We start from the raw sequence: 25495 nt of genomic DNA on the forward strand, positions 1-25495 counted from the left end.
CCATGTAATTACAGGCTGCTGTCATTGATGTGTCCTTTACTCTGAAAACTGAGCGCCTCCAAAGCTTAAACATCTGAACTATTTGTAGCAGGGAACGCTATCACCGCACCATGCACTTGTACCAGCCTATTCAAGCACAATCAGAATTGAATGCAAACTATATACACACGTCCCAATTAAAAATATTAACTGGAAAACAGGTAAAAAGAATCAACTATCCTATTAGCCTTATTAACTGATGTATTGGCATCCCTCCCTAATTTCCCTGTGCTTCAGATCTGTACATCCTTTGAAGCAGAGCTTTATGTAACTCACAAAAAAAATAATCTGGTCTATCAATTAGACATTTCATAGATTAACTTAGAGTAGTCATAAACTCTCATCTATAATTTAAGATTAAGTAGCTACAGGGCAAACAAGCAACGCTTTAAAATGCCTTAATTATGATCTCTGCCATTATAAGCTTTGGGACCCTTTTCATGTATTCACTAGGGTAAAAGACAAATTTACCGTTCCCCAAATTAATAGTTCTTTGTCAGCAGTTACTCAAAATTTCTTGAGCAGACAATGCCATTGGAGTAGGCTTTTTCCAAAACAATCTCACACATGACCAACGAATGACCCACTAAATTACCTTATCCTTCCAGTCCCCAAATCCTGTTTCTCACAAAAATGCGTGTTATGTGCACCTGTGCATGGAGCAACGCTACTCTAGAGGCACGGTAAAAAATTTACCAAATTATATTCAGTATTTGACAACCCCTATTTTGGTGTTTTTAAATTCTTCCAGCTGCTACACATTACCTGGAGGAGAAAATAGTCACTTTCATTCTTTACAAAACAACAGCAGGTAATAGAGGCAAGAATTAGTAGTGAAAATGTTACCTTACAGAAATAACAAAGTTTTCAATGGCGTGATTAGAACATGCAACTTTATTTTGAGGATCCCTTTGGCATGCTATTATTTTCCCTGCAGTCTGTTGGCTTTTCGATCACTTTTACAGAAACTCTGAAGTAAAAGCAGCAGGGTTTTTTTTTATTCCATTTAAATTCAGAGGAGCATTCAGGACAGCACACTTCTAAAGTTCCTACCAGTCAGCAAAAAAGTATCCGGGCTTTAAAATTTGGCCGTATCAAAGTTCTGCTGAGGAATCCACACCTACAAACTTGGCATTACCATTCTCATTTAAAATGCTTTTTTCTGAGCACTTAAAAGAGAAGACAAGTAATATGCACAATAAATGAAGCTACATTAGCCTTTTAAAAATTATAGATGAAAAAGGGGGTTGTCTCGTTAATTTCTAAAGAGCTTACATGAAATTTAGTAATGACGACGACTTTTAATTAAGGTTTGACCTCCAGCAAGGGTGATCAGGCACTGGAACAGGCTCCTCCAAGAGGCAGTGGTGGTCTCTGTCCTTGGAGATACTGGAAATCCAAGGCACGAGGCTTTGACTAACATGCTCTAGTTGACCCTGCTTTGAGCACTGGGGTTGAATGGGAGACTTCCATGTCCCTTCTCAACCTCAACTGCTCTATGAATCTATGCTTTTTTTGGTATTGCCTGAGCAAAGGTTAAAACTAGTTTTCATCATCAAGTAGCAAGTGTGCTGTCTTTGTTTCAGAGGCAACTACAAAAACTTCCTAAAATTCTTTAGTAATCCAAGTACTATCTCATTACAGTTGTGATTGCCACGGTGTATTCGCACCAGTTACTAAGCCCAAATTTTGAAGATGCAGAGGTTTTTCCTCAATCGGGATAGTTTTTATTTCTTACTAAAGTTTGTGTACGCTGGTACCAAACTTGTCAAAGCATTCCGAACACTGACAGTTTATTTTGTTATACAAGAAAGAATAAAACAGCTCGTGAGCATGGTTGCCAGTGACACATTAGTTAAAACTGATTACGTATTGACCCGGAATGCATCCAGCCATCATTAGCAAGTTGATATCCATATAACAAGCACGTGGAGATGAACTAAAAGACCACCGAATGTTCAGGCTGAAGCCAAAATCCTTGCTGTAATTTTAGCATTCATTTTCTGCCTCAAAGGTACTACATTGAGTGAAGAGAGCAAGAAAGCCTATCCACCCGATTCATGGAGATCTTGGAGCCTTTGTGAGCTGTGTGTTCATTGCTACGTTGCCAAACTCTGAACAGTTCAATCTTTCCACTGAAAGCAGCCAGCATCATTCTCACTAAGACCCAGGTATGCTGAAAATAATAGTTGAGGTGAGTAACTAGACAAGTTTTAATTATAAGACACACACTTAATAACAATTTCTTTTTTATTTAAAAAAGTTGCAAAGCCAGCAAAGCCAGCTAATGTGAACAGGTCTTTTTTCTTCTAATAGGGATGCCTCCAAACACATGAAACCGAACAAAACCTGAACAGCTTACACAAAAAAAAAAAAATCAGTCTTTTTTAATTTTATTAAGCTAACCTCAATAAAAACTGTTACTGACTAATGCAGATAGCACTGAAGTTTTTCTGTTTGAACCGTTTGCGTGGTCAGTCGACCAGCACTTACAGTTGTATTTGATGCAAAGTCAGGGGACACGAATTAAAGCAAACAAAAAAAAAAAAAAAAGAAAAAACAAAGCATTAGAAATCCATGCTTTTATACCTTGCTGTAAAATATTCAATGTCCTCCACAATTTCAGGGCTCTTCTCTGCCACAAGAAGTAGGCACAATACATTTCTCGTATCTTAACCATACAGATATTTCAACCCAGAGCTAAACACCCCAACTAGGTATTATTTACAACCGTTGATGGAAACCGTTTCTTCTTCAACTTCTAGTAATTAAAAACGTAAAAACAACTGTCAATACTGTCAAATCTAGAATGTTTTATTCTAGAGCATCTTTTCCTCCTTTACAGCAAGCTCAGCTTAACTTTCCTGGGACCAATTGGCCTATCATTCAATTCGTTAATAGCAGCCATCGCTTCCTCATAGTTTGTCATAGCAACAATGGCATCACCCGAAGGCAACCCTTGTTCGTTATACTGTACGGAAACCGACTCCGGTATGACTCTGTAGCCATAGAAAAAATCCAGAATCTCATTAGGAGTCGCTTTAAAAGGTAAATTTTTCAATCGAATAGGAACAACACGGTCAGAACCACCACCACCACTGAAATTTGGGTCCGGCATAAATCTTCCTTCTGGGAAATTCCCCATTTTATTATTCCCAAACTCCATTCTGCCAAAGTGTTCGCTGTCACCACCAAAATCCATGAGGGGTGGCGGGCCTCTAAAATCCTTAGGAGGGCACATGAAGTTCTCAGGGGGGTGCCTAAATTCAGAAGGATGCCTGAAGTTCCCAGGGGGACCGAACGAGTGCATGGGTGGCCCTTGTGGCGAACCAGGCGGTGAACCAACCGGACGGGAAAGCTCACCTCTGTCATACGCGTGCGAATGCCCCTGCATCTCATTTGGGGCAGAGAACGGAACAGTTACACCAAACTTCTGCATCTGCTCTTCAGATATCAGTCTCAGTAACACCTCCGTTCCCAAGAACCTTCGACGATTTAAGTTTTCTGCTTTCATGGCTTGTTCTTCAGATTTAAACTTCACCAAGGCTTCTCCCAGCCCAGCTCCTTTGTCGTCATAGAGCAAGTAAATGTCATCTTCATCGATATCAAATCTCTCAAAGAACTTTTGCACTTCGACTTTTGTCACATCGAATGGAAAATTCCTCACATAAGCACACACCTTAGGGCCAGAATGACCTTCCCGGTAACTTTTTTCTGTCATGGCCTGTCCAGGAAGATCTCTTTCCTGAGATCTTCTCCTCTCGTAAGAATCAATTATTTTCAACATAGACTTCCTTGAAATTGGAAAAATGTAAACGGGACGATTGAGAAGAACCTTTCTATGGCACTCCAAAGCAGCCTGATAATCTCTCTCACTCCTTAACATCACAAAGGCGTCTCTAGTCCTCCTCTGATGCTTGTCCGTTAGAAGCTTGATTTGTTTGCTGCATATATCCAGATCAGGGAAAAAAGCTCTCAAATCTCTCTTCTCCACATTAGTTGAAAGATTCCTTAAGTGTATGTAATATTCCTGGCTGGGAGGTGAACGAGAACGCGTTCTTTGTCTCCTTGGCGATCTCGAATGAGAATGTTTCCTTGCGTGCATGTAGCCCGAACTTCTTGGAGACCGTTCTTTGAAGAAGTGATCCATCTCATTTGGCACGTCTACCCTCCCGCCATACTCAATCCACCGTTCCTCCGTAGTCGGACTGATTTCTATGAACCTCTGCCCCATGTACTGTCTGTGGCGTTTAAGTCCTTCTAAGGCATCACCAGGCGTAGCGAATTTTACCAAGCAATCACCATTGTTTAAACCGTTACGATGCTTTATCAGAATCACCCCGTCCACGCGTATTCCGGAAAGGAACGCGCGCACTGCATCTTCTGTCGCAGAGTACGGTATGCCACGCAGGAATAAGTACAGATCATCTGGGTTAAACGCATGAGAATCCTTTCTTGACTGATAGCTTGATTTAGGCATGCCTACATCACCGTGTCTCGTGCCATTGGCATGGAAACCAGCCTCCGGGTGATTTGGCGGACCGTAACCAGACTTATTTATTCCTTTCGTAATAGCCGCGACTAAATGCGAAATGTCTCCGACACCCGCTGCACCAGAACCATTAGCACCTGTTCGTCTAGACCCAGACAGAGTTTCTCGGCCCCCACGGTCAAATCGTTTCCGGCTCATTTCTATGGTGTTCTGCATCTCCGCCTTGCTGCTGAGAAAGAGCTCTATGCGGGAGTCCTTGATAAACCCTCCTGAACAGCTCATGGCACGCCGTGCATCTTCGTCTGTTGCAAAAATAATAAAAGCCTCCCCAATTTCTCCTCCAATAATATGCACACCTCCATCGGGAATATTCAATCCCAAGAAGAAACGACGAATATCTGCAGGACCCGCAACAACAGGAAGCCCCTGTAAACGGATGACTACAGCCATGCTGAGCTCAACCCACAGCAAAAATCACCTGCAGACAAAAAGGTACACATGATAGCACGTCTTTAGTACTCAGCTATTACAGTATCTTAACACTTAAGCCTTTTTAATGAATGCCCTTGTCTCAATCAAGAGAGAAGGCACGAAAAAACTCACACGTTCAAAAGAATGGGATTAAAACAAGATTCGCTGAAAGTTGATTAGTCAGAACAATTAAGCTACTCCACCTGCACACGGGCACAAGTCTATCAGTATTCCCTATCCTAAGGGCAACAAAATCCACCTCAGTCACTCCTCACCATCCACGATACCTGAAGAACACCTACAGTCTTTCGTGGCATTGTTGCTGGATGCCAGAGATCTCTGCCCAGTCCCAAGGAACAAAAAAAAAATAATCCTGTTTGCTTTTGAACAGGACATCTGGGAACATAAACACCGAAAATGCTAGATGATAAAAGGAGAAAGGAAAAAGAATAATTGCGACACTGGGAAATGAAGTAATTCACCAACACTGATGACTTTACTGCTTTGACAAGTTGCTCTAACCAGTGATCGGTTCTGTTCAATACCGTACGTTTTCTCAGCGTTCAAAACTGTTGTCTCTTTCATGTAGTCAGAGTATTAATTGCAGCAGCCACATGCACTCAGGAGAGCATATCCTAGTTCCCAGCCACAAGACTGTGAGAAAAAAAGGCTGTGTACGATCTCGTCACAATACTCAGTGAGAAGTGTTAAGCTTCGGGCAGCTTACCTGTTTCTGCTTGGAAGACCTGATAAATTCTGTAAAATCAACTTAACTGTGGAAAGAAAATGAAACACAATTAATGGCTGATATCTGTACTTTGGTTTACAAACTGTGCTACATTGCTGCAGCTCATCCATAGCAGTGGCTAATATTAAAGCCAGGCATGTAACGAAACCACAATCTGGGATAAAATGAAGAACTCCTTCCACGTTCCAACACGTTATGCACTGCATCTTTGTGTTGCCATTTTAGAAGCAAAGGAAATTCAAAAGTTAAGTTGACTTCTGCAAATGATGAAAACACGATGAGGTTATTTGGTCATCGATTGTGCCATACCGAACTGTTGAAATCAAACTGACAGCGAATTGAGGGGAAAACCCTCAATTCTCTGAGTCCTTGAAAGATGCGCAAGTCGATCTCAAGATTACGAAGTGTCCGTTCTTCCAAAATCCACCTGCTTTCAAAGCTCACGAGAGTACGCTACTCACCAGTCCAGCACTGTACTTAATGTCCACAGTGAAGACTATCAAAAGAACAAAATTAGGCAGCAAGGAGAAACTTCAGCAAGTGCTTCAATTCACAAAGCAGAATTCAGTATTTTCCCTAACCGTTAACTGCCTTTCACAAGTAAGAACAAGTACCACTTAATCCACTGACTTGACCACATCCAGATTTTCAACATTATCGTCTAACGTCACACAACACAGAGCACGGTACTCTCTCAGAACAAAGACAAGCTCCCAGAACAACTAACTACATCCCTCTAAAACAACACAAGAGTCCAAGGCCCCGATGACAAGCATTTGTGAATATGCCCTGTACAAAACCCTTGCTCAATAACCGTAAAGCACTAGATCCTGATGCCAAGTTATCTACTGACCACAATAACTAGTCACTCCACTTAAGCCTAGCAAAACGAGAGCAAAGACCAAATTCTGTAACTACCACGTTCTAGGTCACTTCTCCGTCAGCGCTTTGTAAACACAACAAACCCAAACCAACTGCCTGTTTAATACCTGCACTGAAGACCATCAGCTCTCCGTGTGTTTTTGGGGAGTGTTGACCCCAGCCAGCACCCACACAGTTGATTGTTTACCCCATCCTCACCAGCAGGATGGGGAAGAAAATCAGAGGAAAGGCAAGAAGACTTGTGGGTCAAGGTAAAGAAACTTTAATAACTGAAGAAAAAAAAAGCAAAACAAAGGAAATCACTCACCACCTCTCACAGGTGGACTGATTCCCAGCCTGCCTCCAAACAATGGCCACCTTAGAAGCCAAAAAGACTCTTCCCCTCCACAGAAACCAAACAAAAACCTTCTTCTTCCTCTACCTCAGTTCGTGTTGCTGAGCATGACGTTACATGGCACGGAACATTTCTTTGGTCAGTCTGGGTCAGCTGCCCCGGCTGCGTCCCCTCACAACCTCTTGCCTACTCCCTGCCTGCTGGCTGCAGTGGCTGAGTGGGGAAAAGAGAGAGCCTTGACGCTGGGCAAGGGCTGCGCAGCAATAGCCAAAACACTGGTGTGTTGTCAACACTGTCCAGCCACCAATCCAAAACACAGCACCACAGCGGCTGCTACGAAGAAAGTTAGCTCCATCCCAGCCAGACCCTCTGCACTTTTTAATCTATCTTCTCAACAGATGTGATGGCCATGCCAAAAAAGCAAGGAGAGAATTCAAGGGCAGGATTTTCTTACAGGGCCTTCGTGTCTTGCAAAGTGAAATCCGCTGCCCTGCTACTTGATGATGCACTTTATCTGTAGTTGTTCTGAATTTCGCAATTCTGCATTCTCATCCTCATTTTTAAACAGCATTCAGAACAGATCTCCTCAGTATTTCTTCGGTGACAAACGGCAAGTTCTCCTTGATGGACCAACATACAACCTCCAGTGTTTAAAATCAGACACACTGATTCCAGATCTTAACGTGATACTCAAGAAATCCACAAACAGAAGCGTAAGATCAGATAGCAAGCTTTCAGTAGCCATATATTAAACAAGCAAGAAGTGGTAGGAACTGTATTTAAGCCATCCAACTGTTAAATGAATGACCAGAATGAGTGACTTTTACGATGCACGTTCACAAACTGAGCAAGGACTTCAGAGAACAAAGGTTTACGTAATGAACAGACTGGCAACCTCATGGCAAGTTTAAAAGCAGAGGTATGCACGTCAATGCTTTAAGAAATTCTGCATTTGCCTCAGTTAACCGGAAAGCAGTACTACACCTATGCCTCCACAGCACTGTGAACTCTGAATGCCATTAGAGCTTCACTCAAGAAACACCTCCCTCAAAAATAAATAAATAAATAAATAAATAAAACACTTTATGGAAGCTAAGCCTGCACTAAACTAGCATTTTTAGCACAACGCAAAGAGATTACAACAGTTCGCATGCAGCAAACGTGCGAGCCAGGAGGAGCAGCCACGGAAACACCCCGACCGTAAAAGCGAACAAGCACGAGGGTTAAAGAACCGGTGGTTCCCAGCACGATTTGTCCTTCCGTCTGCGGGGCAGAGCGGGGCTGCCGGCAGCAGCGGGGAGGGAAGGAGAGGAGGGAGGGAAGGAGGAAGGGAGGCGCCGGGCGCCGTGACAGGGCCGCGGGCCCGGGCAGCCGCCGCGCACCGCTCCACGAGGGCCGGGCTCCCGAGAGGCGGCGGTAGGGAAGCCCGGCGACCCTCGGGGAGCGGAGGCTGCCCGGGAAGCCGCTCGCCACCCCTCACGCCAGCCATCACCCACCGGCCGCGCCGCTAGGACAGGCTCCGCGCCCAGCCCCGCCGCCCGCAGCTCCCGGCACGGCTCCGCCAAGATGGCGCCCGCCGCCGCTTCCCCCCCCTCGGCAGCCCGCGGCGGGGGAGGCCGAGTGCGCGTGCGCGACCCCCGCGGGTCCTTCCGCCGCTTTGGCGCGCGCGGCCGGGAGCGGGCGGTGCTGAGGGGAGCCGCGCTGCGGGCTGCGCATGCGCGTCCCTCTTGTCTTCTGGGGAACGGGGGGGCTCAGGGGAGTCTTCCTTGCTCCCTACAATACCTGAAAGGAAGGTGTGGGGCGCTGGGGGTCGGCCTCTTCTCACAGATAATGCCATAGGACTTGAGGAAATGGCCTCAGGTTGTGCCAGGGGAGGCTCAGGCTGGAAATGAGGAGACATTTCTTCTCAGAGAGAGCAGTCAGGCTCTGGGACGGGTTGCCCAGGGAGGTGGTGGAGTCACCGTCCCTGGGGTGTTCAAGGAAAGGTTGGACGTGGTGCTTAGGGACATGGTTTAGTGGGTGATACTGGTGGTAGGGGGATGGTTGGACCAGATGATCTTGCAGGTCTCTTCCAACCTTAACGATCCTATGAATTAAAGGAGCTCTAGCAAAACAAATGCATCAATAATTGTCAAAAACAAAAGATAAGGAATAGCTGAGGAAATATAACAGCCTGTTGGCTGAACTTCAGGTGAACAATCCTCGTTTAGATCTGAAAATCACACCTCGTGGTCAGCAATAGCCCCCTCCTTGCTTCAAGCCCAATGCTCTTGGAGCATGCACAAGGAGTTAAAGGGTCACAGTGCCTTTAAAGAGAAGCAAGAAAGGGAATTAGCTGACAACAAATTGTTCTGCTCACTTAACCCAATTGTAGTAATTTTCTGTATAACTGATAAATATAAAAATGAATTTTCAGCATCAAGAGGTGTGCTAGCATTGTGGAGCTACCACCTATCACCCACCTCTGCACAGATACAAAAAAAAAAAAAAAAGACTATTAATCAGCTCTTTACACAGGATAAAAAACAACGCTTTGGATGGACAGAAATCATCATATATGGCAGATTCACCCTCCCGATCATCCGAGCAGTCCTTATCTATCTTTTCTAAGATTAACTTGAGCTTAAGAAGTTGAATTTGTGCCAGTGTTTTTGACAGAGCCATCCCCAGAGCAGTGTTGAAAGCAGATTGCCTGTTCTCTTCCAGAAATAAATTTCCTGATAGTAAAAATACACAGTGTAACTGAGACATCAGTGAGATGTAGTTGAGCAACTAGTGTAATGAGGTCCTCCTGTCCTTTGGGTTTGAGTTTTGGGAAGCAGGTACCCATTCCGTGTTAGAAAATCCCTAGAAAACAACAGGTGGTTGGCCACAAGTTGTGAAGCTGCCTTCTCCTTAGGACCCAGCAGCTTGCTGGTAGTTGGACTTTTGTCAAATCATTAACCCTTTGGATTAAAGGGCTTAGATGCAGTAGTTGTACATCAAAAATAATAATTAAAAAAAGGATTGAGATACCTGAGTAATAATTTTTGCACAGGAAGAAACTGCTTTTTCTCGATTTTTTTTTTTTTCTAAAACTAACTTTCATGGTGCCATTGCCCAGGCATGTCTTGATAGAGGAAGTTGTCTGTCCTGATTAAAAACACTGGAGATGTTTAAAAAAAAAAAACATGCAACATTGCAACGGGAGATACCTATGACAAGTGTTTGCTATCCCTGGGAGGGGTGTTAGAAACAGAGACCAAAACATAACATGTTTCTGTTGTGGTTTAACCCCAGCAGGTAGCCAAGCACCACACAGGTGCTCTCTCACTCCCTTTGAAAAACCTCATGGGTTGAGGTAAGGACAGGGAGGTTGCTCACCATTTACCACCAGGGGCAACATGATTTAAGATGGGGAAGATCAATGTAATTTGTTGCCAATTAACAAGACTAGGGCAGTGAGAACTAAAAGCGAACTAAAACCACGTTTGCCCCATCTACCCTCTTCCATCTCCTCCCCCCGAGCAGTGCAGGGGAAGGGGGAACGAGGGCTGCAGTCAGTCCCTGACGCTTCATCTCCACAGCTTCTTTATGGTTGATGTCTGCCCCTGCTCCAATATGGGGTCCCTCCCACGGGATGCCGTCCTTCCCCAACTGAGCCTGCGGGGGCTGCCCACAGGCAGCAGCTCTTCAAGAACTGCTCCCACACGGGTCCCTACCACGGGGTCCATCCCCCAGGAGCAAACTGCTCCAGCACGGGTCCCCCACGGGCGGCAGCTCCCCCCAGACCCCCTGCTCCTGCGTGGGCTCCTCTCCACGGGCTGCAGCTCCGGCCCGGGGCCTGCTCCTGCGGGGGCTCTCCATGGGCCGCAGCCTCCTCCAGGCCACATCCACCTGCTCCACCGGGGGCTCCTCCACGGGCTGCAGCGTGGAGATCTGCTCCGTGTGGGACCCGTGGGCTGCAGGGGGACAGCCTGCTCACAAGGCACACCCCAGCAGCGCAGGCCCGCAGAGTACAGTAACAGGCTTCCAAGCAACACTAACACACAGCCACCAGCAGGTCGCCCACGAGGCACAACCAGACTCCGCAGCGTGCCGTGAGCAGCCCTGGCAGTGCCTGAGGACCGCTAAACCCCGCTGTTATTTCCCAGCCCCGCTCTCGGTCCCTCCCGCCCGCCGTACGGGGGCGGCCCCGCCGTGAGGCTGCGCGGCCGCTGGTGCCCATGGCGCTGCTGCCGCCGCCGCCGCTGGTGCTGCTGCTGCTGGTGGTGGCGGGGCCGCCGCCCGGCCGCGGCTTCTCGCTGCCCCTGCAGCGTCCCGCCGAGTGCGGCCGTGCCCGGTACTTCGACGTCTCTCGCCTGGCCTGCGGGCCCTGCGGGGCCAACCAGACACCGAGCGCCGGCGGTGAGCGAGGCGGGGGGCGGCGGCGGCCCCGGCAGCGGGACGTGGGGAGTCCGGGCAGGGACATCGCCCCCCGGCACAGGCGGCCCAGAGCCCCATCCTGCCTGGCCCTGAGCACCTCCAGGGGTGGGGCAGCCGCAGCTTCTCTGGGCAGCCTGTGCCAGTGCCTCACCTCCCGCATAGTAAAGACTTTCCCCCTTATATCCAACCTAGATCTCCCCTTTTAGTTTAAAGCCATTGCCCCTTTTCCTGTCCCTACGCCCCCTAACACAAGAGTCCCTCCCCAGCTTTCCTGTAGCCCCCTTTAGGTACTGGAAGGCTGATAGATCCAACACTAATACCTGACAGCATCTCTCTTTAGAACTGGCAGTGGTCAGATGCAGATAGCTTCGTATGTAACTGCTGCCCATCACCGGCATGGTATCTTACAAAAGTAACTCCATACTTTACTTGCTGAAAAAATGCGCTCTAATAGTTTTCAAAGCCCTGGTAATGTAGGTAGCTAAATCCATAATGCTCTTTTAGCCTTGACTCTTCGTTTAACCCCAATGCTCAAAGGAAAGGAAATCAAGGATTTGAGCTTTTCCACAGCACATGACTGGAGCAGTGCAGGTAGATGCCACTCGGCCTGCTCCTTGAATCTTGTCTGAAATCTGTTTGGGACTGTACAAGTCACAGAATCATTACGGTTGGCAAAGACCTCCAAGATCATCTGATCCAACCATCCCCTACCACCAATGTCACCCACTAAACCATGTCCCTAAGCACCACATCCAACCTTTCCCTGAACACCCCCAGGGACGGTGACTCCACCACCTCCCTGGGCAACCCGTCCCAGAGCCTGACAAAGAGAGCCTGACTGCTTTCTCTGAGAAGAAATGTCTCCTAATTTCCAACCTAAACCTCCCCTGGCACAACTTGAGGCCATTCCCTCTAGTCCTATGGCATTATCTGTGAGAAGAGGCCAACCCCAGCTCCCCACACCTCCTTTCAGGCAGTTGTAGAGAGCAATAAGGACTCCCCTGAGCCGCCTCTTCTCCAGACTGAACAACCCCAGCTCCCTCAGCCTCTCTGGCCATGCACTTCATGACAAGCGCATGGCTGTGGGTCTGCCTTCAAGCAACATGCCTAAAAAATTAGTTATTGTTCACACAGTGAACATCACAGCTCCTCACATCTCTTCCTTGATCTGATCCTACTGGGCTTTTCTTTTGATATCATTAAGAACAAGTTTGGTGTCCTCTGACTCAATCCCTGATCGTTTTCAGAAATGCCATTTCTGTAAAACTGGTCTGGTGAGGAAGCTTTAAGGTGTGTTAAGGTTATAGAACTTTGAAAAGTTCTACATGATTTTTACATGCACAGTTCTATGAGCTTAAGTAATAACAAATATAGTTCATTAGTACTTAGCATCAATTTTATTTTGTAGTATATTTTTAAACATACAGTCCATGATAGCGAGACTGAAAACTCTTAGGAAAAAGAAAAAGCTATAGGTGCTGTGAAAGTAGTGTTGAGTTTAATTTAATAGCAAATATTAGGTATGTTCTGTTATCCATTGAAAAACATTCAACAGAAAGCTTGATCCTCATGCAAAATTTAAAGGTGTTGAGTTTAAAATATCATTAAAACTACATTTTTATTTTGAAAAAATTTATTACATATAAACATATTTTTAAAACTGACTTCTTATTCAAGGGATAAAAAATGAATACAGATTTTAATGCTGCTGGTGTAAAGAGAATGGCCTGAGAATGGCATTGTGGCAAGATTTATACGCATAGATTCTATCTGTTATTAGACCAACTGGTAGAGCTTAAGAAAAAATACAAAAACACAAGGTCTGTGGGTTCACCCTTGATGCCCTTGGTGTATCAGTCAACCCAGTGACATTTTGTGAAAACCTTCCTACAAACGGTAACATGAACATTTTTTAAAAAGCTAGCTGATTTTCATGCCAATCTTACTCAGGTCTTTTAGTTGTATATTTAAAAAACTATATGGATCTCTTGAGAACAATAGCAGTTGTTCGTACTGTGAAAAAAATCAGTTTTTACATAGATTAAAACTGTTTTTGTTCTTGTTTTCAGGTAGTTCATGTGAATGTCAGCCAGGATACAGGATGGTTTCTAATAATGGTGGGTCCTCTGTTGTTTGTGAGAAATGCCCAGAAAATATGGTAAGTATTGAACTTTTAATACTTTGCAATAATAATGCTTTTTTCAAATTTAAATTTCCATCTAAATGCAAACTGATTTTCTTTTATTTTTTTTAACTAATTTTTCCAAAATAGTCTTTGCTTGGGATTTTTTTAATTTAAGATCATGTTTATCCGTAGTTTTTTTTTCTTTAGAGCTGTTTATTACTATTATTTTGCAGACATTTTTTCATAATAAATTTGACCTCACAGACAAAGTAAGAGTATTTTAAATATTCAATTTCCTTCTACTGCTATTCTGCCTCATGTTATGTTACTCTTGCCCACTCTTTTATGGAATGCCGAAGTAGAAATGCAGCTCATAAGTATCTTGTTTGATTAGTTATATAATTTCTATTATTGTAATACTTAACCTGTATCGTCCTACTCCCTGATGCTTCATCTTTTTACTTTTAAATTAACTGCTGCTTTTATGTTACTTTAATTATGTCGATGTACCTTTGCAGTCTGGTCAATTATTTCTGTCTTGGCAAATTAAGCTATGTTTTTGAGCCATATTTGCAGCACTGAACCAGAGACACCAGACTTAACCGACTAGCTTTCTCCCTCTACAGTAAATAGAAAAATAACATTTCTCCAGCAAAAACAACTTGTGAAAGAGCCTTCTGGAATATTTCCTTCTCTCCAATAATTGTAGAAAAACTCTCATGAGGCCAGCTTAGTTGCACCAGTTACATATTTAGTGGCTAACTGGGTAATGCAAGTAATTTCCCTCTTCTTTTCATCTTCTTGTTACACTAGACAAAGCTTTTGACAAATATCCATCGGTATTTTGGTCATTCCACTGTTTCTTTTTCTTGTAATGGTGGCATTTGTGTTCGATCCCATGGAAGCAGAGAAGGGAATAACATCCGTATAACCTGAGGATGAACATTTATCTTCATTTTCCTCATTGGTTTTGATCTGTAGAACAACTACTTCGTGATATAACAGAAGCATGCATGTGACTGGTTTGGATACATGCAAAATTGCACGCAGTTATGCAAACTGCTTGATGTCAGACTCTTCCATTTCCATTGTTTCTGTATATCTATATGTAAATATGATGATTTATGCATTGCTATGATTATTGGGTTTTTGTTTGTTTTTGTTTGTTTTAAGCATAAAGCCTCTTATCTTTTTTAAACCTAGCACTTCCAGCAAACTCTTATCTTCACTGCAGGTATTAATGTTTCAGAAAAACTGAAGAACCCTTTTTTAGTCTATCTCTGCATAGGAATCATTTTTGCCAGATTGTTTAGATCGTTTAGCTTTTTTTTTTTCTTTAACAGCTTCATGAATTCTGTCAATGTTGTTATACATGAACACATTTTCTAATAAATAACATCTGGCTCAGGAATTCTTCACAGATGTTTGGTGATTTTGATATTTTAAAAAATTATAATAGCTTTACATCTTATTTTAGAGTGGAGTTACTCAAGATGGATGGAATTGTATTACTTGCCCTATGGGCCTAACTTCGGAAGGAAAATGTAAATGCCTCATTAATGAAATACTAGGTAAGAAACATGTGCAAGTTGTGAGATAGTGGTGCTTATTTTAGGTATTAGAGATTATTAAGCCAGGCACTTCTGTTAAATGAGACAGGAAATTTAAAGCATGGTTACGTTTGTAACATAACATTTCAACATTGCTGTTGATTTTAAACCTCATTCCTCAAAGAGAGCAGGTAAATCTGTGCCACTGCTCATTGCAATGATAAATATTACACAAACATTCTAGAAATGAATACTGCTACATCATTTCCTTTAAGCTGGTTGGCATTGGTGAGTGAGTGTTGAAATGGGCATAAAACAGTATCAATATAGACTAAGAAAAACACATTTGAAAGTTTTGAAGGTTATAAAGTGTAAGTACTTCTCAGTACAGGAATTATACATTCACAAGCAGGTGGAACAGAATAGCCTGAGCAAGCCAAGCAAGCTACTGTGCATTAAGGTCTGTGGATTTCATGCTTCCCTTAAACACGACTGTATCTCTGATTCCCTGAGACACGCTTCCCTGTATCTGCAGTGCTTACTTGATGCCCTGTGAAAGCTGCAGACTCATTTCAGTAAACACAAGAAAGGAATTTTGCTGTTAATTTTAGTGTATATATTAAGTATATTTTTGCTTATCTTGCACAGTAAAAAACTAAGAGCAAAGAATAATTTTCATCAAGGATGTAAAATTATCTCCTTGGAGCTCTGATTTTCTTCATTTGCAAAGACACAGGATGGAAAAGGTTTTCCATGTGCCTGTAATTCTTTGATTAAGTATTTGCTAATGTCCTGTTTAGGTATCTATCTAACTGAGTGTGCTGGAGAGTCACTCTTTTCCAGGTGACTAATTTAAAAATTTTCTAGGAATCTGTAAAAAAGTTAATACCACATCATCTCCCACAAGCTTTGTGAGAATTGAAAAAATATATATTCTGAACCATTTTGGTGAAATATTGAGAGTAAAGCTCCTTCTGTAATTTAACCTGCAAAGCATCAGTGCTGAAATTTTTTAATGCCTTTTTTTTTTTTTTCCATAGTTAGACTTAAAACCTCTTGCCAAATGATTTGCATGCTGGAAGAGGCAGTTTTGAAACTTCACATTTGTGACTTTTGCGTAACTCATTTCAGATGAAAATTAATAATTATTATTTTTTCCAGTAATTTGTAAACTTCATGTTTTGAGTTTTATATTTGCAATGAAGCCTTGGTTTGAAATTTGGTTCTGAATAAATAGCAAAGGAACAGCAATACTGGACATGAAATATTGCATGCGCACAGCTATAAACAGCACATGCATATATATATGTGCATTATAGGGATGGTTTTTGCAAGTTGTGCTCTTGATCTTTGGGAAATAAAATCTTTGCATTTATTTCGGAGATCTGCGTAGATGGTTTCATTTTTAACACTATTTTAACCTCCATGGCATACTGTGCATCATGCTATTATGCTACAGTTGCTTTTCTTTTCCACTTAGTGGAAAGAAGTGTTGATGGTGTTTTGCTAAATGAAGCTTTGTGCATACGTTGTAATGGAAGTGAGCCGTCATTCTCCGCTTCAGATGTGTTAGGAAATAGGTAAGTATTTTTGTTCCTTATGTGTTGATAATTTTGAGAGGGTCATATTCTGCTTAAATGGAATATTCTTGAGGTAAAGTCCACATCTGTGGGCTATAAATATTTTTGGATAATAGAAGCTTTCTCTTTTGCTTCATTTGTATACATCTTGAAAGCTTAGTGACAGTTTTAAAAGCAGTGAGTTGGAAATCCTCAAGTCCATATCAAATTCAATGTGTACTGTATTCATTGAAGTCATATGATTAGCATTGCTCTTTTGTTTTTTAATTGTTTGTTTTGCTTCAGTGTGACTACAAGCAGGATTTGGACTGGAAGCAGAAACATAATTCTTATTTTGACAGTCATCTATTGAATTTCTTTACAACTTCACTGACAGAAGAAAGATTGGTAATGGGTTTTGGATTTCAGTTTGAACTCTTGAAGATGCTCACAGTGTTATCAGGCCTTACCTCTTTAAAGGACATACTATATAATCACTTTCCACTAAATACTTAATCTCATACTTAGGTACACTTTAAGTGTTTTCTTCATGTTTGTGATTCATAGGTGTGTAAGATGTGAACAAACTTTCATCAATGTAAGCAAGTCTTGTGACTGTAGCAGCCCAAACATTTTAGTAAGTAGAAGAATGCTTATTTCAATGAAGTTCAGAATAAAAAAGAAAAGTTATGTTGAAAAATAAAAAAAATAATTCTGTCTTTTTCAGACTGGGGGATTATGTTTCAGTGCTACTGAAAGCTTACCTCCAAAGGCAATAGCAACCGTTCGGTTTGGACAAATAGTATGTATGCTTATTCTGAAACATTTTCAAGATATTTCATTACTTATTTTCAGTAAGTCTTTTAATTCTGTTGCTGAAAACCGAAGGTGGTGGTTTGCTATCTAATCATTGTGATTGCAAGGTAATTAGCATCAACACAGAGAGTGTAGACATGGGAGACCAGGCAGGCATTGCTGTAATGGAATAGGCTTAAGAAAATTCGTGCCCTCTTGGAAACCGAAAAACAGAGGTAATTCACATGGATTTAGTATCAAAACAAATAGTATGTGGCCTGTTGTATTTATTGTATGCATATAAAACACATCCTTATATCACAAACAAAAAAGCTTAATAGTTCATGAGGGCCTCTGGGATTTTTTTAATATCAAATGAATGTTCATATAAAATATTTTAAAGGGGTTCTAAAAGATCGAGGGGACATTTTTCATTATATCTACTGTCAGAAAATTAGTGCCGATGGAAGAAAATGGACACACTGAGATTGTGCATGAAGTTGTTGAACTCCTCAAATTAGCTGTTGAATAAAAATATATTCTTACAATTTATATTGAGAAAATTGTAAGGTGTTTTCATTTTTTTTAGCTAGTGAACTTGTATTAGTTGTGAAAATCTGCTCAGTTAGGACCATTTCAATGTAGTTGCACTTGGAATTTTGAAATGCTAAGTAGCTAACAAGTGTAATTTGTTCTTAGATGAATAAAATTAAAGTCTACTGCCTGAAAGAAAACAAGAAAAAACAATCTTCAGTTTTCCTGACAGCACATACTAGTTGTGCTTTCTGAAAACGCAGTATTCTAAGTAATATCTTATTGAAAGCATGTCTTTTCAGTTGCTTACAGTACGTATGAAAACTATGTTTTCAACAAAAATGAGGAATTATAGAAGGCAAGTTTTGAAGTAATGAATTTGGCAATTTTGGTTCTGAGTTAAATTTACCACCGAGTCAGCTTTTTACTCTTGAAATCATTAGTACTTCCCTTGTGCAGTAAAGAAGACTCCTTTGTCACAGATTCTATTTTAAAAATTTAGGTATTTCCATTCTTGTTCTGTGTATGCTGTCTAACTTGATGAAGTGAAACAAATCATTTCATAATGGTTGGGTTTTGAAATTAGATGGTTTGTTTTAGACACTTACAAAGGACTGAAATCTCTTAGAAAAAATAAGTAGCATCTCTTAGTTGACAGTTTTTCAGATTGTTTTGTGTTGGGTTAATTGTTCTGAACAAAGACAGTGAAACAGTTCCTTATTTACAGGGTGTAACCTTGACATCAGCCTGGTTTCTGAAAAACCTGCAGGCCTCAGCCTCTGCCTGTTGGGTGAGTTTCATTAATGTTTCCAGTTTGCTTTTTTATTCAGAAGCAGTACTTTGTATAAAAGTCCCTTAAACATGAGACTTTAATTTGTGGAAGTTAGTTGTGCTTATTTTTAAAGAACCTTATTTTGAGATGACAGTAGATAAGAAAGTAAGATATATATACAGAATGCTTAGAAAGAGTACTGAGCAGTAGTCAATGGTAATGCAAGTCTCTGTGGCTGGAATCTACACAACGATATTTACCTTGTATATACCTTGTGTTTAAAAAATATCCCGCAGTAGTCATAGTTACATGAACTATTGAGTATATTGCATAAGGGACACTCAAAAATTACTCTTACATATCTAGTACTGATTGGCAGCTTGTCTTATCTCTTAATCGGCTTTCAGTTGATAATTCTGTTATGTGATGGAGAAGAATAACCACAGAACTGTCCTTTTTAGGTTTGCTTTGTTTCATGTATGCAAATGTTATTTAACATTATGTTGCTCTGGGTATCTGTAGCTGTCATGGAAGTGTGGTTTCAGCAACAGAATCACGCACGATTTTGAAGCAGATAAGCCTCTGCCTCATTTTTACCAACTCTCCTATAACACATCCTCTTTCCTCTTCCTTATTCCTCTCCTGAAAATCACTCTTTGACTTCTCATGACCCACCTTTTCTTCCAATCTCATACCCACATCTCCGAGATGTATTCTACTCTTCATTCCCTTCATTCTCAAGAACTGAGAATATCCTCATTGCTTACCTAAGTTTATCCTGCTTGTCTGCTTCAGCCTGCTGAGCTCCTGTGAGGTGCTCTGTGAATGTCTGTGCAGCTGCTCATCTGACCCACACAAAGGCAGTAGGTGATAATACTGGTTAATACTAGTTAATACTAGTGCCACAATCCATCTGCATACAGATGTGTTTCACATGGCAGCAGCTTGTTTGCCAAACCCGAACAATGGTATAAATACAACCTAGTTTAGGAAGAGGAGGCTAGAGTAAGTACTAAAACTGAAAAGAGAATATTTATGATACATGTGACTATAATATGTTGCCAGTCTTAGGTCTTTGATGGAGTCATCTTTGTCATACAGCCTAAGAGGTTTTAAACATTTTGATTCTAACTGTATTTTTCAAATGCAGATTTTGACATTTTTGTCACATCATATCGTCTAGCTGATGTAGTGAAAATAAACTCTGAAAAAGTTTCTCTTTCCATGCTGCCATCTGCAGACCTTTAAAAATGTAGAACCTGAACAACTGGAAGAAAATATTAGATGTTGGCAAAACAAAATCTCTTTCAAGTAAAAATGAGGGTTCAGGAATTGCTTGTTAAAGATAACATCAATTTTATGACTTTTATTTTTTTATTTTATGAACTGAGGCTCATAAATACTTTTCTGTGTTCCTGTGTTTCTCCACTACAGTTGTACTCTAATCTAACCGCATGCCAAGCTCTTGGAAATATGTGTGTGATGAATATGAACTCACTGAGTTCTTCAAGTACGGATGCCTGCGGTTTATTTCAGTATATTTATGCCAATACAGCAAGGCTAGGCATCGTTCATTCAATAGCCTACTGGTAAGTTAACCTTTTCCATTATGTACACTCTGTAATAGTGTTTATGGAATTTATTATTCTAAGTGTTCTTTGATTTAAAACATTATGTTTCTTTAGAGACAGCATTGTCATTTTTTTCAGGAGACACAATCTTCCATGGCTATATTACGGTGATCAACCAGGTTTAGCATCCCAAGTGCTTGAGACAAATCATTTCCCTGCAGTCTTCAGTTTTAAAGGAAAAAGTAGGGTAAGTGTTGGGTATTAGACATGGGGAAGCAGACATCAGGAAGAGGACATAATCACATAAAAAGGTTCAGATTTGTTGCAGATGTAGGTCCACCAAAGATCATTTTTAGGCAGCTAGTGTAACAAAACTCAGAGATCTAATGGAAGAGGAAGGTGTATTTATGTAAAAAAAAAAATCTCTTAAGTAGGGTGATTTTACTGATTCACACTCACTCGCGCACACATTTCCTTTGTTCACACTTTTATACCCACTTCTTATACGGCAAGGATGTGTGTGCCTGTGTGATCTGACCAGGACCAATTGTGTGTGACACAGGGAACAAGGGATGCCAGCTATTAAGTCTTTGTTATGTCCATAGGATTCTTCTGGATTGTCAGTGATGAACTAATATTCATCTTTTATGCTCCTTAGAAGTTAATAGTTGTTTTGGCATTATCCTTTGCTTCAGGGTATTGTTTACTTCGGTTTCCATAAATCTGAGGCAAAGAGGTTTTGTGTATCTTTCCCTTGTTCAAAATATATACATCCTTACAGCTTTTCTCAGTTTTCCTGGTGAGCTAATTGGAAAAAGAAGGGTAAACAGGATGTGCCATAACTTTTCTGCCATTTTCCTGGTGCCAGGATGCAGAGTTATTGCTGACAAGTTGTCTGATCTGTGTTTTTATCACAACTCATTCCTCAGTTTCACTGCTGGGAACAGTATGCTTCATTCTTGCTACACACTATTTAACACTTTCCTTCTCTTGTTTCTGGTGCTTACACACACATTTCTGTTTGTACAACTTTAATATTGCTGTTACAAATCTCAGCAAGCTGAGTTATATCAGAGATGGATTCAGTCTATAGCTCCTGTCCAAAATTTTCATTTTATTTTACAGATTCATTTTAAAATTAGTAGAACTGGAATAGTTCATTCAAATTAAGTTAATCACACAAAGTGGGTAGTACTAATGATAACCTGTTTGTCAGTTATATTGCAAAACATAGCTTTTCTTCCTATTGGCTCAAAAAATAAGCATTTTTTTCAGACAAGCTATAAAAGTTTGTGTTTTAAATTAAAATAAGTTGCAGTGTTGCAGTGCAGCTTCTGCTTTAACAATTAAAAATATATTATTCTCCCTAATGCTGAAGGTCCAAGGCACACATTAATCAGAAATCTGCATAGATTCCTGATTAATGTAGGGCATGTCTATCAGTGTAGATATACTTAATTTGAATAGATTCTTCCGGTCCTAGTAATTCTAATAACAAAGGCCTGTAAAATAGAACACTTTTTACATACCTACAGGAAATGAAAATATGAGGTTGGTGTGATGGACTAAATCCACCCAGAAAAAGACCCAGAAAAAGACCTGTTACTGTTAGGACTGAGCTGTCTTGTCACTGTCAAACAAAATGTCTAGGTATTTGTTAGTTTTGGTAGGTTTGCCCTTGAGTACCAACACTGAGATAAATATAGGTCGTCACAGGCCTCTCTTAGCAGAAATCAAGAAGTAGGATTCTTGTTCTTTTTCACTAAGTTTAAAACAGTGTTTTTTACACTCACTTGGCTACAAAAGCAGGATCCCTTGTGAGCCAAAAATGACACACCTGGAACTCTGAATCTTTATCTCTTTTAACACCTTACTTTATGTGTCTAGTTTTTAAGCATCTCTTAAACATGCAGACACTTTAATGTATAGTTCATACTGATATATCTCATACTGACAATAGGCATCCCATTTGTCAAAATTGTCATCCTTTATTATGATATTGTTCCAGATTTCTTATTCCATTTTGTAGCAACATTTCCGTACTCAAAAAAAAAAAAAGTGGGCAAGCCATGCTGACCTTTATTTCCTCTTTTTGTTTCCTCTTAATCAGTAGCAGAACCAATTTTCTGGGTGTTAGGGTGGCTTTTAATAATTAGTGTATATGCCACTGTTCATTTGTGTCAAGCAGTATGTTCAAATATAAAATTTTCTGTAAAATTAAAAAAGCTCAGTGTAATCAACACCAAATGCTGAAGTAGTTGAATTAATATAGGTCAGGTGGTAGTACAGCAGTACTACAGTTATGTGGCTTTTAGGTTGTAGATAATTTGTTTTGACTTTGAATTAGAGTAGAGCAAATGTCTGATTGTCTGCAATTGTGCATATGGACTCAAGTGAAACTAAGTCATCCTCTTAGAATCTGTCATTCTGGGGACAAAAAAAAAATCCAAGTAAAAAGTGAGACTGTAGAAGAATGGAAAATTAGGTTAAAAAGTAAAAGTAAAATACGAAAAGCAATATTAAAAATAAAAAATCAAAGGGGAGAAAATGAAGCATTATAGTGAAAGTGTCAGGGAAGCATCAGGCAATGAAGATGCAGTACCTAAAATGTGTATGCCCACTATGTGTTGGTTTTGTTGTTTCTTTGTCTTTTTGTTTTCGTCATTAGGATGTAAAACTGCAATTTATTGCAGCCTCATATGATGCAGCAGGAAACTTTCTTCAGTGGCAAAGTTTGGAAGGAGGCATCCTACAGGTAGGTTTGATTTTAATTGCCTTTTTTGATAGTGTAATATTCTGAATGCCTTTAGCCAAAGCCTTGAAACAAAAGCCAAGTGTTTCATTCCTACAGTAGTGACAGTTCATAAGATAATCATAGAGTTAGATCAGGGAACATAGCCCTTGATTCATGCTCAAGATGATCTCTCTAAATTGAAGAGTATAAGCTCAGCAACGTTGTCCTCATCCATTGGACCAATATCAATTTGGAATATCAGGAAGTTCGGAGAAACGGCAGTAGTCATTTAGAACCATCTCTTTCTTGCGTTCAGCATCATACTGTTATCTGTGTGCATATTTATTATTAGCCTTCTTTTTCTTGATGAGAGATGTGTATTCATTAGCTGTAAGTCCACATATATTTATGGCGTATTCTCTGTGCATGTCCCTGTTGGATGCTGCTACTGTTTTCACACATTATGGGAATGCAAAGCAAATCAGTGGTTACATTGTTGCCAAGAGATGTGGGAAAACAAATCTAGCACCCGGTATTCTTTTGGCTGACTTTTGTTTGTTTGTTTGAAATATAGAGCATACACATTGGCCACTGTCTACCTGCCTTTTTTATAACATGAAGTTGTAACAAGTCTCTGGGAGACTTCACAAGGAAATAGGGAGCACTGGTTAGAAGATTCAGAGTACCCTTGGCCACTCTACCCTCAGATTTCAGTAGCACACACACACATTCCACTTCAGCAGTACCATGCTGTAGAGGGTGTGAAAAATGCAAGGAAGAAGCAAGTGGAAAGTGCAATAGTAATTAGCCTAACAGTTAGCAGAAACTGGTTGCTGTGAACTGCTACAGGGCAGAATTTGTTTAGCAGACCAGTGATAATCTAGGCACTCTCAGCAATTCCCTAGGCAGGCAACAGTATGAACACTGGCAAATACAATTGGGAATAGTCCATCCACTTTTCTAGGCTGTTCATGTCACCCTTGGAGTATGTCACTTCAAATGCTCCAGTATTTACAGAAGAACAGTTGGCGTTCAGGGTTTAGATAGTGACTGCTATTTCTTTTGTTATTTCTTTTGTCTCAGAATGAACTCTTTTGCTTCACCTCCTAAATTCTGAGGAAACTAGTGTCTGAGAAAACAGGTTACTTAAGCTAGTGATGAAACTGGAAAATACTATGCAAGCATGAATAAGTTAAAGCAGCATTTTAAGAACACCTATATTGCTACTATAAATAATGCAGTTTACTCTTCAGAATTAATCCCTCTCTTCTTAAAAAATAGTATAGAATAAAGCTCAGTGTATCTTTTATGAGAACTGTGAATACATCAACTGCTTGGGGTACCCGTGAATATTTCATGTGAGAAAATGATAGCTTTGAATTACCCTAATCATTATTACATTTTGTTCAGCTTTGTCCTGATACCCAGACTAAACTGAATGCAGCTTATACATTTGGAACAACTTACGAACAAAGTGTAAGTAAGAGATCAAATGCTTTTCTGAGTATTTGAATTAAGTTGTTTTATGTGTCACCAGTAAGTCAGTGCATATTGAAGGACCTCTGGAGTTTAGCCATAAGCTGAAGCACAGAGCCTGCACAGCCTCTCTGGGAAACTTGTGCCAGTGCTCAGTCACCAGCACAGTAAAGAATTGCTTCCTGGTGTTCAGACAGAACCTCCTCTCGTTGCCTCACCAGGCGCCACTGAAGAGAGTCCTTTTTGCTCCCTCCCATCAGGTATTTGTAGACATTGATAAGATCCCCCCTCAGCCTTCTTTTCTCCAAGCTGCACAGTCCCAGCTCTTTCAGCCTTTCCTCATAGGTGAGGTGTAAGTGTCCCTTCATCATCTTTGTGGCCCTGCACTGGACTATATCAAGTAGCTCCATATCTCTCTTGCACTGATGAGCTCAGCACCAGACACAATGCTCCATGAATTAAGTGTTCATGCTGTTTCAAATTTTATGGCTGTGAAAGCTGCTAGGATATTTTTTCCGAATGTGTTGAAAAATAAGAGAAGGAATGTTAGCAGAGCTTCATTCTCCTCATTAGTCATTCTGGTCAATTGCAGTCATTTTTAAGAGGTTTGTATAAAATCATTAGTACTTCACAATCACTTGCAAATAGCTGGAATGCCTTGTCTTTTGCAAAGGGCATAGGACAAGTTTCACAGTAATTTTGTAGGGGAAGAACCCACAAGTTGATAAAACCCACAAGTTGATAAAATGATTAAATCGCAGAAAGTGGTCTTATTCTAACTTTTTTTTTTTTTCACATAGTGCAAGATTTCTGTTTCCAAGATTTTACTGGATTTTGCTAATCCCATCTTTTATGACCTATTCCTTGAATATAATGGTGACAATGGACAACAATATCTTTGGGCTGTGCCAGTTTTAAACTTGAATCTTCAGTACAGGGAAATGTATGTGAATCAAGGTAAGAATATCACAGTAACATTTCTTTGAATTTAAATAATCTGAATAACTTC

At 40.9% G+C, this 25495-nt stretch overlaps 2 protein-coding genes across 4 annotated transcripts in view; one reads left to right on the forward strand and one right to left on the reverse strand.

The window, feature by feature from the left end:
• Nucleotides 1–851: 851 nt before the first annotated feature.
• On the reverse strand, nt 852–8582 carry RBM12B (RNA binding motif protein 12B). Of its 2 annotated transcripts, XM_035546262.2 has the most exons (3): nt 8463–8582; nt 5730–5775; nt 852–5009 (listed from the first exon to the last, which is right to left on the reverse strand). In XM_035546262.2, the coding sequence occupies exon 3, from the start codon at nt 4979–4981 to the stop codon at nt 2879–2881; it is 2103 nt and encodes a 700-aa protein (XP_035402155.1). In that variant the 5' UTR covers nt 4982–5009; nt 5730–5775; nt 8463–8582; the 3' UTR covers nt 852–2878. The 2 variants fall into 2 exon arrangements, with proteins under 2 accessions (XP_035402155.1, XP_050564866.1); XM_050708909.1 differs by lacking the exon at nt 5730–5775 and having other exon boundaries at nt 1315–5009; nt 8463–8568.
• Nucleotides 8583–11132: 2550 nt separating this feature from the next.
• The window catches only part of TMEM67 (transmembrane protein 67), a 31383-nt gene continuing 17020 nt past the window's right edge, over nt 11133–25495 (forward strand). The window contains exons 1-12 of one of the 2 annotated variants that reach the window (XM_035546450.2): nt 11133–11352; nt 13440–13528; nt 14973–15066; nt 16526–16625; nt 17172–17241; nt 17332–17406; nt 18661–18723; nt 20140–20294; nt 20415–20523; nt 22945–23031; nt 24421–24486; nt 25287–25443. In XM_035546450.2, coding sequence (XP_035402343.1) covers nt 11172–11352; nt 13440–13528; nt 14973–15066; nt 16526–16625; nt 17172–17241; nt 17332–17406; nt 18661–18723; nt 20140–20294; nt 20415–20523; nt 22945–23031; nt 24421–24486; nt 25287–25443 — 1246 coding nt within the window. In that variant the 5' untranslated portion in view covers nt 11133–11171. The remainder of the gene's footprint in view (nt 11353–13439; nt 13529–14972; nt 15067–16525; nt 16626–17171; nt 17242–17331; nt 17407–18660; nt 18724–20139; nt 20295–20414; nt 20524–22944; nt 23032–24420; nt 24487–25286; nt 25444–25495) is intronic. The other variant, XM_035546451.2, reaches the window with a different exon arrangement.

The sequence above is a fragment of the Cygnus atratus genome, chromosome 2 (assembly GCF_013377495.2).
Source record: "Cygnus atratus isolate AKBS03 ecotype Queensland, Australia chromosome 2, CAtr_DNAZoo_HiC_assembly, whole genome shotgun sequence".
Taxonomy (NCBI): domain Eukaryota; kingdom Metazoa; phylum Chordata; class Aves; order Anseriformes; family Anatidae; genus Cygnus; species Cygnus atratus.

Bases quoted from the DNA above. Each gene is read 5' to 3' on its own strand.
- RBM12B (XM_035546262.2), bottom strand. From the start codon at position 4,981: ATGGCTGTAGTCATCCGTTTACAGGGGCTTCCTGTTGTTGCGGGTCCT.